We start from the raw sequence: 17,834 nt of genomic DNA on the forward strand, positions 1-17,834 counted from the left end.
AGTCAGGGGCCAAAAACACATGAATCTGACAGCTGCCAGGCAGGGATAAAAGGACTGACAAGCATACAAAAGGGAGTCCTTTAAAAATGTAACCATAAGGCAGGTGGTTTTAGTGGTTGACAGGGTTTTTGGTGTGCACACAGCTGTAGCTGCTGCTTTTATCATTTAGGTATTTTTTAAACTGATACACCACCCCTAATGATAACCCTGGAGCTCCAGCTGCAGACAGCTTTCCCAAGTGGAACCATAATGATCCGCGCTGTAGGCAAACTGCTGATTTGGAAACAAAGGGTCAGGGGTGTCACTAAGTGCATTGCTAGAGCAGAAGCAGTTCTAGGTTGGCTACTGCTAAGTATCTGATAGATCCACCTGAACAGATCACAGCTCAGCCCAACCTGCCAGGGGAAAAAGCACTGGGAGAAAATACAAACAAGGCTAGATTTGGGCTTAATGGACAGATCTGCTGTGCAATATCAAATGACGGGAGACTTCCAGGGTGACAGAGAAGCTAGATAGCACATAAATCCAACATGTAGACCCAATTTGTCTGCCATGAAGAGGCGAGGAAGTCATGATAAGACATCTCCTATCAGATCCCAGACGTCTTGGATGGACGAAGCAATTATCCGAGCAAGTCGAGGGAAATCTCAGCTGCTGGTGTCCCCTTGCCGGAGCACAATGCTTTAGCTGTATTTACACTGGTGCATTGGATAGACTGCTTTTCAAAGAATAATTGTCTCTCCAATTGAATGTGCTCGTTGTGCTGTTGTGTTGTTTTTGACCAGAGTCTTATAGCTGTAGTGTCTCATTAAATTTTTAAAGTTGACAGGTTATGTTGTTATCAGTGTAAATTTCAAATACACACTGTAACAACCCCCAAAAGTGGTCTGTTAACCTAATAGTGCATAATATTGTAATTTACTGTTAATTTGGAGAGCTGTTTGAAATAGTAACCCCCTCCCTGCCCCCGTCCTCTCCCTAACCTTGTTTTGTTTGCTTTATTTCCAACAAACTGTTTTTGGTCTTACGTAATGGATATTCATGAACCGTTCCCTTATCACTGATGTTGGAAATTGCACAGAGTTAATTTTAAGACGTTCCCAAATGCCTGGGGTGCCAGAGTCTAACAGAAGTAGCAAACCTGTCTCAAAATCTCATTTAGCTTCATTCATTTCTTATGATGGAAAATGTTTCATTTGCATCAGTTCTTTACCATCTCATCTTTCCTTGATGTTCTTTTCTATTGTCTTTTTCAAAGCATGTCATTGTGCATTGTCAAATCAAAACAAAAATTGATCGACTGATTTTCCAGCCTAGAGACAAGTTGTCAGGGTAGCAGCAGAAATTCATTAAGACTGTTATAGGGAGAGACTATGTAAGCACAAGGTGATGAGCATTTTTTTTAAAAACAATATTTCAACAATTTTCATACTGTTAGAAGATCTCTACAGGTGGGCAGACTCATTCCAGGATATTAATACATCTTTGTATGTCTATTTGTGGTTTGGGTGACCTTTATATGGTATAGTTGCATTTGAAATGGGAACTTTATATGAAATTAGACAGCTCATAGCAAGCTAGTTTGAAACAACACATTATATGTAGTTTGATTTGACCTACTTGAAAACCCAGATATTTATTTCAAGTGGTCCAGTTTCAGTAACTTACCTAAGTATATTCTTTAAGTCCTGGTGGTAAGGGTTTAGATTTGGGTTATCATACAAGTTCCTTAATCACCTGATGTACCTTTAAACCCAAGTACTTCTCTAAAAAATTGTTTAATAAATTTACCACAAAAACAAATTTATTTACATTTGTTTACAAAACATCCTTTATATTTCTAACATATGGTTTGGTACGTTTACTGTTACTCTAATTATCAATGATGGCCCTAATCCCAAATCCTTAACTTGTGTTAGAATATGCAGTTTTTGGCCTTTAAGGGGGTTTAGGGATTAGGGCTATAATAGAGATATGTAGTGCTAAATCTAGACCTCAGTGTTAAATCCATTTGGTCACGGGTAAAGTCAATAAGAAGTCGTTCAAAAATTTACTAAATTGAGATCCCATAATTAAAGATTAAACGTTTTAACATGGATATCAGCATTAGGACAATGATAGGTCTAAACAGAAGTGTCAGCAGCTAATAAGACAGACCTTAACAGACTTCAGTTAGTCCAGAGTAAGGCAGCCAGATTAGTGTTAGGATGTTCATGCTATACCAGTATTGATCAAATGCATAATAAACTTTTTTTGCTTCCAGTACAAGCTAAATTACACTATGGCTTACTTTTATTTATAAAGAAAGCAACACTGTTAAACACACCACATTTTTTCTCTGCTCAGCTGCAGTATCCAGATGAAATACACGATTTTTAACAAAAGCGCAATGTAGTAATTCCTCAAGCCAAAAGTAACGTTTTGAAAAACTGTGATATTTAGAGCATCTTTTACGTAGAATAAACTGGCTTATGCAATTAGAGAACAAGCTACTATTCCTAATGTAAAAAAATAAAATAATTAAAGTCTATTTACACAGTTTTTAATTATTGTAAATATTGTAAGAGGCCAGTGTTGTGACCTGTTTTTGATTCTTGTGTATTGTGCCTCAATGTTATTGATATTGCCATGCTTATATTTTTACAATTACAAAACCTCACTGTGGCTGTAAGAGCCAAATGATGTGGATATTTTTTCATCTACTTTTTTATTGTGTAATGCTGTATTAGATTATACTTCATCGCTTGGGCCCCAGAAAGACCACTATTGTGGAAGCTAATGGGGTTCCTTATAAATAAAATAAATAAATAAATAAACACCTTTGCTTATCAGTCTGCAAATTATACAGTCCAAAATAAAGACACTTAAATTCCTGAACCCTGAAAACCAATATCATTTAATATAAGCAACTGCAGAACTTCAAAAATGGGTCAAAACATTCAAATACATGCAAAAAACCCCAAGACAAAACGTGCTCACTGTTGGCTCTAAAGCTTATTGTTGTGAGCAAACTGATGGGAGATTTAAGAGTGGGATAGCCCCGCACCCACTCAATCACACATATAAACACCCCGCTATCCTTAGAATGATATCATGGATAGAAAAGCACCGAGTTGAATACAGCAGGTAAGACAGATTATTTTTCAGGGAGTCTCTGCAGAGAGGTGAAATGTAACCGACAACCTCATAAAAAGCACGACGCACAGGTTACTCAAATCTTAGCTTCCCTTTTTTGACACCAGCCGCTGACTGCTCAGCAATTCCCTCTGACTCACTGGCCTTACCAATCGTTTGCCTGTCAAGCACCCGCTGGTGCGCAGTGTGCATATTTAATCATTAACAGTAATCCTCTTACCTTTCTACAGTTAAATTTCCAGGCACCAAAACCTACATTGACCCCGAAACCTACGAGGACCCGAACAGGGCTGTCCATCAATTTGCCAAGGAGCTGGATGCCTCTTGCATTAAAATCGAGCGGGTTATTGGAGCAGGTGAGCCCATCCCATGTCTCTCAGCTCTTTGTGTTTAGTCAGTCGGTGCTCTCGTATATCACACTGACAACCAAATATTTACACCTTGAATGGGGACACAGCTTTATGCATCGTGTATTGATGGAGCAATTGCAAAGAGGGGAAAAAAGTTCATTGCAATTAATGTGTGGGCTACATTTGGTAGAGGCAATCACAGCACTACCCACAGCTGAAAAATTGCTGCCACATGGGTTTTACAGAGGCGGTCAATGACAGTATCTATGCATCTCTAGCATGTCTTATTATAGGTGTTTGCTGCATTCCCCTGAGTATAACAAGGTGTCACACTCCAATTTGTATTCCTGCTCTGCACAGCTGCTTTGTCTCAAAATACACTAATAAATTTGTCATCTTGAAGTGCTGCTTCTTCGTTTTTTTGTACCCACTCTCCACCTCACTCATGAAGTTTCACCTCACGCAGGAGAGTTTGGAGAGGTGTGCAGTGGCCGACTGAAGCTGCCTGGAAAACGGGATGTGTCAGTTGCCATCAAGACACTCAAAGTGGGATACACTGAGAAGCAGAGGCGTGACTTCCTGTGTGAAGCCAGCATTATGGGACAATTTGACCATCCTAATGTCGTTCATCTGGAGGGAGTCGTGACGAGAGGTAAACACAATGTTTAAAACTCTAAATGAAGGAGTTCAAACATTCTGTAAGACCTGCATCATCAGAATAGATTTAGCTGGCAATGTTCGACTGACGTATCACATGAAATTAGCCGCATTTCCTCATTTAGATGCAGTAATAAAAGGAGCAGATGGTGAGCTTTAATTAAATGCAATGAAATGTATAGTTAAAAATAACTGCTTTTTATTAGGGAGCATTTTGTGAGCAAATAAAATTTAGGTGTTAATTAATAATCCCCTTTCTTTTTTATTTCTCCAGGAAAACCAGTCATGATTGTCATCGAGTACATGGAGAACGGCTCATTAGATGCTTTCCTCAGGGTGAGTATAACCTTCGATGTGCAGGAGGCTCTGAGCGGCATCTTTTGTAACTTTTCCCTGCAGTTTGCTGGAAAGTGTCTCAGAGAGTGGGGAGTCTGCAGCAGAATTTGTGCAGTGCATAAATATCATAAATCTTGTGCTGAAGCTGCTGCAGTGCTGTGACCTACATTTCCATCATGGTCAGTGAAAATGGCTGACCTGTCTGTGTTTTACTGTGCCGTGCAGAAACACGATGGCCAGTTCACAGTCATCCAGCTGGTGGGAATGTTGCGGGGTATAGCGGCGGGAATGAGATACCTTTCCGATATGGGATATGTCCATCGTGATCTGGCTGCACGGAATATCCTGGTCAACTGCAATCTCGTGTGTAAAGTGTCTGACTTCGGCCTGTCGAGGGTGATAGACGACGATCCCGAGGCTGTCTACACAACAACCGTGAGTCAATTAAAGCACTTGCTCTCCCCACCAAGAGCCGTGTCTGAATTCTCTAATCAAGTCACTGTTCGTGAATGTTAGAGTGAGCACCAGCCTACTCTACACCATTTTTAGTATGTGAAACTGTGTATTTTACCACAACTTCCTAACAGGACGGTCTTTTGGAATGCTTTAAAGGTGTAAGTCATTAAAATCGAATATTTAATAATGCTTTAGAGTTCAATTATAACTGTTATATAAATGAAAATCATTAAAATGTCAGGAATTTTAAATGCTGTTATTAGTGGCCATCTGACAAATTCACAACAGGGAACAACCTGAATTCTTCAATAATCAAGAGACCCTTAAAGTGAATCAGATTAATTTGAAAAATTGTAAAAGGGCAACACTAAAAATGGATTTTACTCATTAGCATTATGGTGAAGGGAAGGACTGGAAATGTCCTCAAGGAAAAGATAAAAATGTGTAATGTAATATTTAGGGTGGTTCGAATATATGATGGACATTCACTTGCAACTCCACAAAATACCAAGCCAGTACTTCAAGTGTGTAGTCTTTCAGCTGATATCGGTTTTGTAAGCAGCAAAACAGTAAAAATGGTGAAACGTTAATTTTGCCTTACATTTTTTTACATTGTAAAAAGAAGAATGGATACACTTTAGTCAAGGTTCTCAGAAGCAAAAAAGCAAGACCAGCCAACTATTTACACTAAGCTTTATGGCATTGATAAAGGATTTAGTAGCTATTAAATCCTATAGCTAATAACTAAAAGTCGGTAAAAGTCTGCTAAAGCTGTTTTGTGTCTTATGTGTATTTTTGCATATAACTGAAAAATGCATAAAAATCTTTTGATACCGTTTTACTGAACAGGGTGGAAAAATCCCTGTCCGGTGGACTGCACCAGAAGCTATCCAGTACCGTAAATTCACCTCTGCAAGTGACGTGTGGAGTTATGGTGTTGTCATGTGGGAGGTTATGTCGTATGGAGAACGGCCTTACTGGGACATGTCCAACCAAGATGTAAGTTACTTCTGGACGTACGTTCATAACATGACTGACAGGAGAACACATTCACTGGTTTCAACACTTGTAATAACAATAATAATGATAGTCACAATTAGATCTTATTAATGTAAGTGTCCCAAATTATAAACCAGTGTTAAGGGTCTCAGTGCACTGAAGACTGTGCATTACTTCCAATCAGATTCTTGAATGAAAACTACTATTTCACAAAATATTATCTGAAGCCAGACACGAGTTGTCAGAGTATGACAATTTCCCCAGAAGTTCACCCTTAATTATGACTAATAAAGTCCTCCCATTAAAACATTGAAAAAAATCACAGACAGAAATTCTGGTTTGTAATTCTTTTTTGAGGTTTCTTACAAGATCCTCATGAGAGCAGCTCTGCGATGACAGTAACCTTGGGCTTAATTAGTTCAAGAAGTCTTGCTATAATCATGCTGCTTGAATCCATTTGAAGGAGAAACAAGCCTGAAGTGGGACATGCATTGAAATGAAGCCCTGAGAGCATGGATTTGGTAGTGTTATTAATATAAATAACAGGAGTGGAAAACACTTGTCATGCAGAATGCTTTTGATTCAAACGTCTTTAAAGGTTTATAATGACTTATGGTAATGGGAACCAATGTGACTAGCAGTGTTGAACCAATTACACTGCAAACAAGTCAGCAATGAGAGCAAAGACATTTGCTTTGCTTAAATTTTAAAGAACTCCTGCAAAAACATAAATGCCTATGCATCTCAGTAGTATTACAACTACTGTGAAAACTGTTGTATTCTGTTTGCAGCAATACTTCTGTAGCTTGTGCCTTGTAGATGTCAACAAGTAAGTTCAAGTAAGAGAGCTGAGCTGAAATGTAATATCTTCTGTACTTGAGAAGTGTGTGGCTAAAATAGAACCAACCAACTAAGTGGTTTGCTGGTGACCTAGTGGAAGTTATACAATCAGTCATCTGTCTAGCTTTCCTAAGTCCCCTGGTTATATTATACTGCAAACTCTGTAAGTTAGTTGTTTTTGTAGTAAGATGATGACTTATTAGTGAGTGAATAGAAAAATATTGGCATAATAATAAATTCACAACACACACTGGTTCTTATATAGCACTTTTCTACTCTACTTGAGCACTCAATGTGCTTTATATAACATGTCTCATTCAAGTAAGCATGGTCTTTCTACATCTATCACCTGCTCACACTCCAGTCATGACCAACTCGGGGTTTAGTACCTTGTCACCCCAGACATTGAGTGTCTGTGACTCTGGCAGTCAATACAACACAAGTTTTAAAACTTGTGAATACACTTAAACAAGATCAATTAAGGATCAATTTATCTATTGACACCATGATTTTTAGATAAAAAGTTAATGCAATGGAATATAACAACCACTAAGACGGCCTTTTTTCATCAAGCAGTGTATGCCTATGTCTGTGAAGGTTCTCAGTCATCCAGGTCATCGTAGTCTAAGGAGCTTGGAAAGAAAAGCGTCTGGACTTCTTTAAGTTTCTTGAAGACGGGGGGGGGGGGGGTCCGTGACCTTCTTGGCGGACACTCCTATAGGGCTTAAAATCTGGGACTCTCCACCATTTGCTCTTAGAACTGAAGACGGTTCTCGGATGAAACATCAAACGTCTTCAAGAAACCTAAAGAAGTCCAGACGCTTTTCTTTCCAAGCTTCCTAGACCAGTGTATGCCTAGAACATGGTGACAAAAGGAACTAAGGAACAGCAACATCAAATGTGTAAAACAGTTGCTGCTGGACAGTCAAGTGTGCTTTCATAACCTGAAGTAGTGCCTGTTTATCAATCACTTCGTATTCTAATAATGTGATTTTGACTGTTCTTCTGAACTTTGTAATGTAATTAATGTTTGTTTGTAATTGTTATGTTATGTTATGTAATTATTTTTGACACTTATTTGTTTCAGTTTTTTAATCCAAGCAGAAATACTTTTGGATCTTAAGTTTCCTTTGAATGTTTCAAATGTTATGGAGCAACCAGGAAAAATGGATGAAAATTAACCTATAAGGTTAAATCAAAGCACATTTATATGATGCACTGGTGTCCTCGTTAATTACTAAATGAGCACTGTACCTTTTTTTTTAATCAAATAAATGTGAACATGAACACATTTTTAAGCATCCCAAAGTAAAAGAGGAAGTAGAGTAAAAAGATTTCCCTGCGCTGAGGCCACAAGAACTGCGGTCTAAAACAAAGGCTAATGTAATTCAACTCAGTGTCTCAGAGCTAAAGATCGCAAAGCTCTGTAGGCTACTCCTAACACATGTGTTTTTAAAGTGCAGAGGGATACAACTTACTTGACTCATGAACCAGAGACTTGTAATCATGATTCATTCTTTTACCCATCTTGCAGCCTCACCATCAAGTAAATTCCAAGTCATCTTCCTGACTCTGGACATTACCCACATTTTTCTACCTTTATGAACAAATTTGTTTTTTTTTTCAATCCCACTCTTCACTTTACAAATGTCACAAATTGCTATAATGACTGACTCACCCGCAGCTCTCTGAGTGCTGTTGCCTTCTTTCCTGCCAACTCCCACTGAGATAATCCAACAGTGCCAGACCATTTGAAGCTGTTCCTTATTCTCAGACACTTGACACATTTTGATTGATAGTGAAAGGCGAGTGAGTTCTGGCTTTAAGATTCCTATATGGCTTCCTGTTTTAGCACCCACAGCATCGTAGCTAAATATGATTAATATTCTGCTGCGTTCCAAAGCAGAGGCCTGCTGATTGAACAATCAGATGTTAGAAATGCTAAACAAGATGGCTGGGCGTGAAAGTGGGATATGTGGTGTTTTGACCGTCTGCTGCTTGACAGACATCAATGTCAGAAATTTTTTCACTTTGTCAAGATGTCAGCAAACATCCTCCAGGGATACAGGAAGAACATTATTTGCATTTTTCCCAACGGTTTCAGTGTTTTGACACTGGTTCCCTCCATGACTCATTCTTGTCTAAGCAGTCCTGACAAGAATAGCTGATGAATATATGCAGAGATATAAACATCTCAACACATTAAAGGAAGGAGAGCTTGTTGCATAATGTTCCTGTTGCACCTACAATTTTTAAAAACCTTGACTTTTAATTAACTCTGCATAAAACGATATGTGTGCATTAGGTCAAAAAACGTTGCAGAAGTTCTTTTCAGTTTATTGGTACAGACTGTACAAGAAGTCTTTGTTTAGACATATGAGGAATAGTACTCATGAGTTGAATAAAATTATCCAGCACCCCCCACCCACCCTAATCTAAACCCAATCTGTGTGTGTGCTTGAATTATACATTAAATAGTTGTTTAGTATTGGTGCCATTGTGTCCATAGATCTCAGTTCAAACTGGTGAAAAATGTGACCAAGATAAGGCCAACTTTATTCAGTGGGTAATTAGTGAGTTTAGTATTACACTTCCATAAAGTCGAGGGGGAGACAGACTGAAATAAAGATAATCTTCTTTGATGCTTTAAAGGCCAAGATATCCCAGGTCCTACAAAAAGTTACATGCAAATATCTCCTAGTAATACACATACTAATTATGTAGCATCTTTGGTAAAGGTCAAGTCTATCTACAAGATGCCCACTGCTTTAAAAATCTTTGCTTTAAGTTTACGGTATCTTAGCTCTCAAGCTGGGTGACAACCTTCTGCACATAAATTGAAAACACTTGGCCACAGATAGAATTTGAGATCATTAACCATTCCAGAAAGAGGTTATATAGCAGAATGATGCTGCTTATAGCTTGTAGCTACTCTAAATTGTTCTGCATTAAATCCTCATGATCCCATTGACTGTAACAAAGCTGGCACATGATAGACAATTTTTTCTCAGGTCTAAGTGTTTTAGGTAACCATGACATAATTAAGGTACAATACTGCTATATACCAAGAGCTTAGTGAGCTTGGCTTGTGGTAATATTATACTATAGACTAATGCTAAAGGGTTGTGGGTTAGGGTTTAGAGTTAATGTGAAACTAAAACTGGACTCTGAAGGGTTTCAAATGATACTCAACGCTGTTAGTGAGAGTACAGGGCAGGAGGTTGGGATTAGGTTGATTCTAAAAGCTGGTGTTAAATGGCAAAAAGCTAGGCTGAGACTGAAGGGTTTGAGGTATGGGTTAGAGGTATGGTTTTTTTGGATTTAGGATGATACCAAAGACTGATGCTACTTTCTTCGTCTGTTTTAAATTTTCCAGGTCATTAAGGCAATAGAGGAAGGATACCGTCTTCCAGCCCCCATGGACTGTCCGCCGGGTTTACATCAGCTAATGCTGGACTGCTGGCAGAAAGACCGAGCCGAACGCCCCAAATTTGATCAAATAGTTGGCATCCTTGATAAGATGATACGTAACCCTAACACACTGAAAACCCCAGTGGGAACGTGTACAAGGTATGGAAATAAGACCCCTAATGATTTATTATAAAATGTAGGCTTCATAAGCTATAGAACTTCAACTTATCACACTGGTAGATGATCTAGAGTGTCCAGTGGATGATTTAGCCTCTCAAGTTCAAAGATGAAAGATAAATCCAGGGGGATCGATAGCCCAAAGCAGCTTTCATGCCTTTATGGTCAATAGCAGGGCTTTTAAATCAATCTCTATAATGAGTTTCTAGTACTTTGGAGTGCAGTGGGAACTCCGGAGCTCACTCTGACGTTTGTCAAATGAATTCTTCTCGCAGTCAGAACATGCTTTCCACTGTGAGATGAGGCTCAGAGGTTATAACTGGTTAAAAAGCATTTTCTGTACAGAGACTGTACGGGGTATGTTCCTGGGAATGTATTCAGATCGAAAGGATATTGACAAAAACATTTTTCAGAAGCAGAGCATGGAATGCAACATCTATTTGTGATATTCTTATTGACCGAAGCCTCCAATCAGCAAGTTTTTCCCCTGCTTATAATTTACCGCACTGCTGGATGCCTTTGGTCACCGCTCTGTCTCATCTCTTGTTTGATTGTGTTTTCAGCCTAACGTTTCCTTTTTGCATAAGACTTAACCATTTTTCTGTGCTCATCCCACAGACCAATTAGTCCCCTGTTAGATCAGAGCACACCAGACTTCACTTCTTTCCGCTCAGTGGGAGAGTGGCTGGAAGCCATCAAGATGGAGCGATACAGAGACAACTTCACAGCAGCTGGCTACAGTTCCTTGGAATCTGTGGCCAGGATGTCAATCGAGTGAGTAGATAGGAAACCCGAAGGGGTTTAAGCATTAGTAGGGAACATTAAAACCAACTATGCTTAAACTGTGCTCTCCTCTAAACTTTATTACTTCCGTTTGTCCTTGAGTAAAAGCTTCAGCTGTATTCAGAAGTAGAATTGTTGCTAGAATGTGTTTTGAGTTTCTGTAACCCACCATAAAGTGGCTAATACTAGCTTTTATTTCACCAAGAAAAACCAGTTCTTTTTCTGAACCACATTGTCTTGGGAATAAGCCTATTTATTTGTTTCCATATTGTTTACCTGTGATCTTGATAAACTCATTACCAAGTACATTTCCATAAAAAGAGCTCCAAACTTCCCAAAGGGGAAAAAAGACTACTTTAGATTATGGGTTTTGCTATCTCACCTTGTGAAAATTCATTATTAAGATTCATAAACAAGCCTGCTGTGTTTAGCTGTATACTCACAATAATGGAAAAGCTGAGGCTGTGATGGTGCACTGACTCATAATGTTGTCCTCTCTTCCAGGGATGTGATGAGCTTGGGGATCACTTTGGTGGGCCATCAGAAAAAGATCATGAGCAGCATACAGACTATGAGAGCCCAGATGCTGCACCTCCACGGCACAGGTGTCCAGGTGTGACGATCTCTGACGGGCTGCCTTCGGAGAGGGCGAGAACAAAACTTGACTTGGGACATAAATGGAATAATTGTCAAAGCAAACAGACGTGTGATGTCTGACTCTTCTGGCTGTGCCTGGAGTGAAATCATTCCTTTGTTTCTCAGTGAATGATTGTGGTCCGCCTCTTTAAAGGGCACTAAAGAGAGGAAAAGGGCAAAAAACGGCAACAAAAAAGAAACTACCTGGATGAGACAAATGTATTTTTCCCTTCTTTTTGTAGAAGCGCTTACAAACTAAACCACATATCAAACAGCGCATTGGAAAGGAGTTTGCCGCTTATATTTCTCTTTATGTGCACACGTTGTCTAAGGATTTCCTTTATACGAACTACAACACCTTGAAGCGGTTTTAGTTGTTTTTTTGTTTTTTGTTTTTCATTTTTCTTTGTGTCTGCCACGATGACACGTTTTGGCACATATAAAAGTTCTTTTTCCTCTCCTCTTTGGATGTGACAACAGGGTAACTCTTTTATCCAAACAGAGACAGAACTTTTTAGGTGCAGATTTCAAAGTACTTTTTGTACTGGACTGTTTGCAATGACTCTTGTTTTCCTTCATGTGCTGTTGAAGTGAAAATATTATCCTCACGCGCTTGTTTTGCAGCCTGTTGGAGTGGGTTCTTGACCTGGTTTCAAATTTTCAGCATTTTTTTAGCAAACAATTTTCTGATGAGTGCAGCACAGATGGAGATGCAGGAAGCAAACTGTTCTTTAAATCACCAGAATTTTTTTCTATCAGAGTAGCAATATCCTTCATCTATCCTTCCCTTAGTGTTCACTATGGGATACAGAGTTTCACTTGGTTGTTGAGTAGAATGTGTCAGCACATTTGAAAGATTGTATTGGAGTTGCAGCTGTGCTTTGCCATCATTTTGCCTAAAATGTTTTACATAGTGGTTGTTTTGAAGAATTGTTTAGCTGCGAGTGCGTTCAAGAATTGACGAGACGTAATACTGCCTTAAAATGTGTTTAAGTATTGCCACTATTTTAGGCACTTCAATGGCATTGCTTTCTGTGGCTCATTTCAGTGGTGTACTACTTCCTTTTTTTGTGTGTTTGTTTTTAGCATGATGTCTTTTTATCTTGAACTTGTGTGCACAGACTCTGTTTTATGCCACAAGTGACACAGTCAGTGAGAAAGAGTTGGACTAAAAAGAGCAATAATTACCAGGTAGAAATTGTCCTCGACTGAGACTTTTTAAGGTGCTAGATGACATAGAAAGCATGGGTGTGCTATTCTGAGACAAAACCTTTGGAAAGATTCAGTCACTGCTGCAAAAGGAAACAAATGTACCTCTTTGACCTGAAATGGTTTGGAAAAAATACCATGCCAACTCATCAAATGAAATAATCATGTTGTATTTTGCCGCTATGATATGTTAAACATGTGATGAGACTCTAACGTGGCATGAAAATGTTGAATTGAGTGACTGCAGAGATAAAACACTTAAATGGTGCCAATTAGCCATGCTGACATCATTTTCTGACAAAAAAAAAAAATCAACAAGCCCCTTCAGGGTCTAGGTATGAAAATGCCAGACCAAACCATGGAGCTCCTCTCAGACACGGACTGTGTTGTTAAATCCCTCCGTCCCGGCTCTGCAGGCAGCCGTGCAGCCTCCTTGTTTATTCATGCGTCTTTGCAGCTCATCCCTCACAGGAGCAGATGTGACAGAACATGCATTAAAGTGTTTCTTAAGATTCCTCTTCTTTTCTTCCATACGGCTTTGTATGGAGAACAGAGAAGAGGGGGCTGTGCAGAGGATGTGCTAAAAGCCAATCAACCTATTTGGTGCCATCTGTCTCCACTTCAAAAACAAACAAACAAACAAAAAAGACTCCCAAAAAAAGGAAAAGTTTCAATGTTGAATTTGTTTTACTGCACTGTCCTTTGATACGAAAATGTAGGTATTCAGCTGTCACATAAAGGGAAGTGGTGTTCTTCTCTCACTGCTGCTGCGACCTTAAACATAACTCTGTGTTTTCAAAGCTTTACTTATTTTCTCACCATAGAAAAAAGTACAACCAAATCAGGAATCAACTTTGAGCTCGCTAACAGCCAGTAAAACCAACTGAAGCTTTCTTCATTTTTTCTCTGTCATCTTTGAAATGTCCACATTGGGCCACGAGCATTAAAAAAGGGTTCTTTTTTGACCTTTTGTCCACACTAAGCCTGTGACTGAAATTGGTTCAAAAATCTAGAAAAGACAACAAAAAAGGCCTCCACAGACATTATTGAATGCTGAGCCTCACCAAAAAAGGCTAAGATATAGTCTTGACAATGGACAACACACAGGGTTTAGAACTTCAGCTTCTGTAATCAATTAAGTCATTTCAAAGTCACATTTTTTCTGTACTTTCTCAACTGTTTGCTGTATTGCCACCTGTTAGTTTGACATATTCAAACCATGCTTGTGTGGATGGAAAATTCCTTCTCAGTTTGAAAAACATGCGGTTTAGTCCTAAAATGAACAACGTCATCTGGCTTAGTGTGGATGCACTGTTTAAATCCATTTTCACAGTGGGATTCACCTTGGGATGAGACGCCCAAAATTAGCCCTGACCAGCCCATTATGTCATACACAACCTCCCTTTATCCATACAGCAGACCTCAGCAATTGGGCCTTTGAATTGAATACTGGCATAAAGTCATTCAGTCAGCACAAAACTCCCCAGTTCACAGGCAGCGCTCTGTCTCTCACCATCAACTCCCTACACCCTGCTCTGATTTTCAAAGCGGACCCCTGGAGAAGGCCCCTCACACCTACTGTAGGATGCCTCTGTCCCTCTTTTCTTTCTGTACTGGGGAGACAGCAGTTTGAGCCAAACTGAGATTAAGGCCAGGATGCAATCAATACAATGTTTCAACTTGAATCATGCTGAACTTCAGGTTGCTCAACTCTGGAAAAAAAGGAGAAAAAAAGTTTAGTTGTGACTCTGTTTCATGGAGAAAAAAAAGTTTAAATGAAAAAAGACAAAAAAAAAAAAAAAAAAAAGGAACCTGCAGGGTATAGAGTGCTGGCTGAAATTTAGGAGTAGCAGATAGAATACAAACATATTTTTTAAATCTTGTGGTTCAGCAGTTGGAAATTTGTTTCTCCACTTTGGCAAGGTGGTGGATGCTTCCAAAGAGTGCAGCACTGTCAATTGTTTGAGAAAGAGCTGGGGTTTGAGGACATCTTTGTATATGGTCTAATTGTAAAACTTGTACATTTTATTTATATTGATTTTCTTTGGGTTTTTTTACACATATTACTCAGTAGAGAGCTCTGGATACATTGAAAATGCACTATATTTTTCTATTTCACAGATGAACTATTGTCACCCACAAGATTTCAGTTGTACATATTTTGTTCATTTAGGACCAAAGACAGCTAATAGGATTCCCATCTTTCCTTTGACTGTTTTGATTTTGCCTTCTAGTTTATTGTACAGTAATATAAATGTTGATTCATTATTTATTTTTCTGTGATCAGAGTACTGAGAATATTCACTGGTCAAAAGTATTTTCCCCAAAAGCAGAACTGTAAGATCATTTAATTAGACAGTTTCTTGTTACATAGACAATTCTTTTTGCTTTGTAACCTTTGTAATAGACTGTACATATATTTTTGGAAATATAATACAATCTATATAATTTTCAAGTGTCCTTTGCAGTGATTTTTTTTTCTTTATATGCCATTTATCCTATCCTGTGTTATGTTTTTTTGCCATTTTAGTTGTGGACACAGGTATTCAACATCATTATTCTCTGTTGAGTCTTTATTTGATGGAAACACCAGGCATTTGTAGTCTTGTTTTACTTAAAGAACAAGGATCTCATCTTAAAGTGGCTTTGTGCAGCTCTTCTCTTTGTACTCTGGCTAAGACACAGTGTTTTAGTTCTTCCTTCAAACTTCCAGTCACAAACTTCTCCTCCAAAGCCACAGCTGTTAGCCTGAAATGACAATATTGGGGATATCTGCTGTCATGGGTATACACAGAGAGAGTATAACAAAATGAAAGAAAACAATTTCATTCTCCTCTGTGATTTTACAGACCACTCAAGATTTCATTGATGTTTGATCAACATCAAGAGACAACAGTCAATGACCCCAGTAAAGTTTGAGCCCAGAACCTCTTTATTATTAGTCTATAGTGCTAACCTCTACGCCATCATATTGACTATAGAGAGCCTTTTTAGAAAAAAGTGTAAAGCTAATATTTAATCTAATAACAAAAAAAAGTATGTATTTTGGCTCTGAAAATGTCACATGGTTCCTGCACTTGCACAGTTTCCAAGGATCAAAAATGATGGGAACAAATTTTCAAAAGATATTGTTCAAAAAGATCTACTGATTGGGCACTCACCAATTTTCCACGGAATATATAGAAAGACTTCTCTGAACTTTTTGAAAAGTTATGTTTGTCAGTATGAAATTAAGTGCAACAGGTATTGAACCTTCCCAGTCCTGCTTCAGAGTTACATTCCCACACAGGTCTTGTCCAGCACACTACACGCTGAGTCTAAACACAAACTTTTTTTTCCTTCTCTGATTTTGCTAAAAAGGCCAGAGGGTACAGCTGGTTACAGGCCTTGAAAAGTGTGTTACTGCAACCCTTCTGACAGACCCATCAGTTTTCCAAAACTCTGGATCCATCCGGAGCTATTTTTCTTTTTGATAATTCTCACTATAATATCTGTGCATATTTCTCTTTGGAGTAGGACAAAGGTAAGGGTATCATTATGAAATATCTTGTGTTCAGGTTCAACTAGTCTACATTTCCTAATATTAGCTCAGAAAACTAAACATTCCGTTACAAAAAAGTTTGTGGTAGTTGCAAGTAAACCATGGTTACAGATGATCATCCAAAATTCCATCCTTCCAGAGACTTTCTGCTCCCATGCCACCAACATGGTTTAATTATAAAAACTCACAAAGAAAGCATAATATAACACTCTCAACTGCACATACAATCAAATCAGTTAAATTTGGACAATAGGTCGGTCTCTCTCAGTTAGTAACAAGTTTAATAACTGATCAGCATTATGGTTTAGTTTGCCTCACCTGGTTAGAGGAGGATGAATATATTACTTTAAATGAATCAACGCCCTCTATCAGAATACTCAAAGCACATGCCAAGGAGTTCCTGCAATCTTACTCTCTAGCTTGTCAATTAAAGAAAGACCTAGACTGACTTTTAATTCACTTGAAAACTTTTTGTGTTTGTGTTTCTTTCTAATAATAGAGCATCTTTACCCAACACTATAAAGTGCTTTGACAAGATTGTTCCTATGAATTGGTCCTATTTAACTGAATTTAATTCAATTGAATCTAATCAAATCAAGTTGAAATCAAATATTACAGTATCTGACATGGGCCACTTGAAGTCATAGTTTAATAAACTAGTTCCCCCCTTTATCATTAATGCATGTTGGCACATGCAAAATAGTCAGTCATATATCAATAGAAATCCCTGAATATCATAGATGGATAGATGCAGTGACACTGTAGCCCATTGTTGTGATCATCACAATTGTGGGACTTCTCAAATAAACAAAGGGGAAGCTTCTCTATGCATGTTCTGTGGTTCATGTGCCCACTACCATCTCCTTTGTACATTCTCATCCAGTTTTATGCTAGATAACTATCAACATGCAGAGTACCTGGTGTCTCCAAGTAAATGGTGAATGGACTGGTTCTTACAAAGCGCTTTTCTACTTTGAGCACTCAGAGTGCTTTATACAACTTGCCTAAGTCATCCATTCACACTCTGTGCCCCTTTTCTGTACTTTCTCTAGGTAAGTGCTTTCTATGAGGTGCCGTAAGGGACATTATTACTGAAACGCTCTCACACACACTACTGAAACGCTCTCACACACACTACTGAAACGCTCTCACACACACTACTGAAACGCTCTCACACACACTACTGAAATTTTACCTGTCACACAGACTACTGAAATTTTACCTCTCACACACACTACTGAAAGTTTATCTCTCACGCACACTACTGAAACGCTCTCACACACACTACTGAAATTTTATCTCTG

The 17,834-nt window shown here is 38.5% G+C and overlaps 1 protein-coding gene across 1 annotated transcript in view; it reads left to right on the forward strand.

Annotated features, from left to right (window-relative positions):
- Window positions 1-15,444, forward strand: part of epha7 (eph receptor A7) — a 79,946-nt gene extending 64,502 nt beyond the window's left edge. Inside the window, exons 10-17 of the mRNA XM_063494764.1 lie at window positions 3,366-3,491; window positions 3,952-4,137; window positions 4,417-4,478; window positions 4,704-4,913; window positions 5,784-5,933; window positions 10,150-10,343; window positions 10,980-11,135; window positions 11,649-15,444. Coding sequence (XP_063350834.1) covers window positions 3,366-3,491; window positions 3,952-4,137; window positions 4,417-4,478; window positions 4,704-4,913; window positions 5,784-5,933; window positions 10,150-10,343; window positions 10,980-11,135; window positions 11,649-11,763 — 1,199 coding nt within the window. The 3' untranslated portion in view covers window positions 11,764-15,444. The remainder of the gene's footprint in view (window positions 1-3,365; window positions 3,492-3,951; window positions 4,138-4,416; window positions 4,479-4,703; window positions 4,914-5,783; window positions 5,934-10,149; window positions 10,344-10,979; window positions 11,136-11,648) is intronic.
- Window positions 15,445-17,834: the final 2,390 nt, after the last annotated feature.

Source organism: Pelmatolapia mariae, linkage group LG15 (genome assembly GCF_036321145.2).
Source record: "Pelmatolapia mariae isolate MD_Pm_ZW linkage group LG15, Pm_UMD_F_2, whole genome shotgun sequence".
Classification (NCBI taxonomy): domain Eukaryota; kingdom Metazoa; phylum Chordata; class Actinopteri; order Cichliformes; family Cichlidae; genus Pelmatolapia; species Pelmatolapia mariae.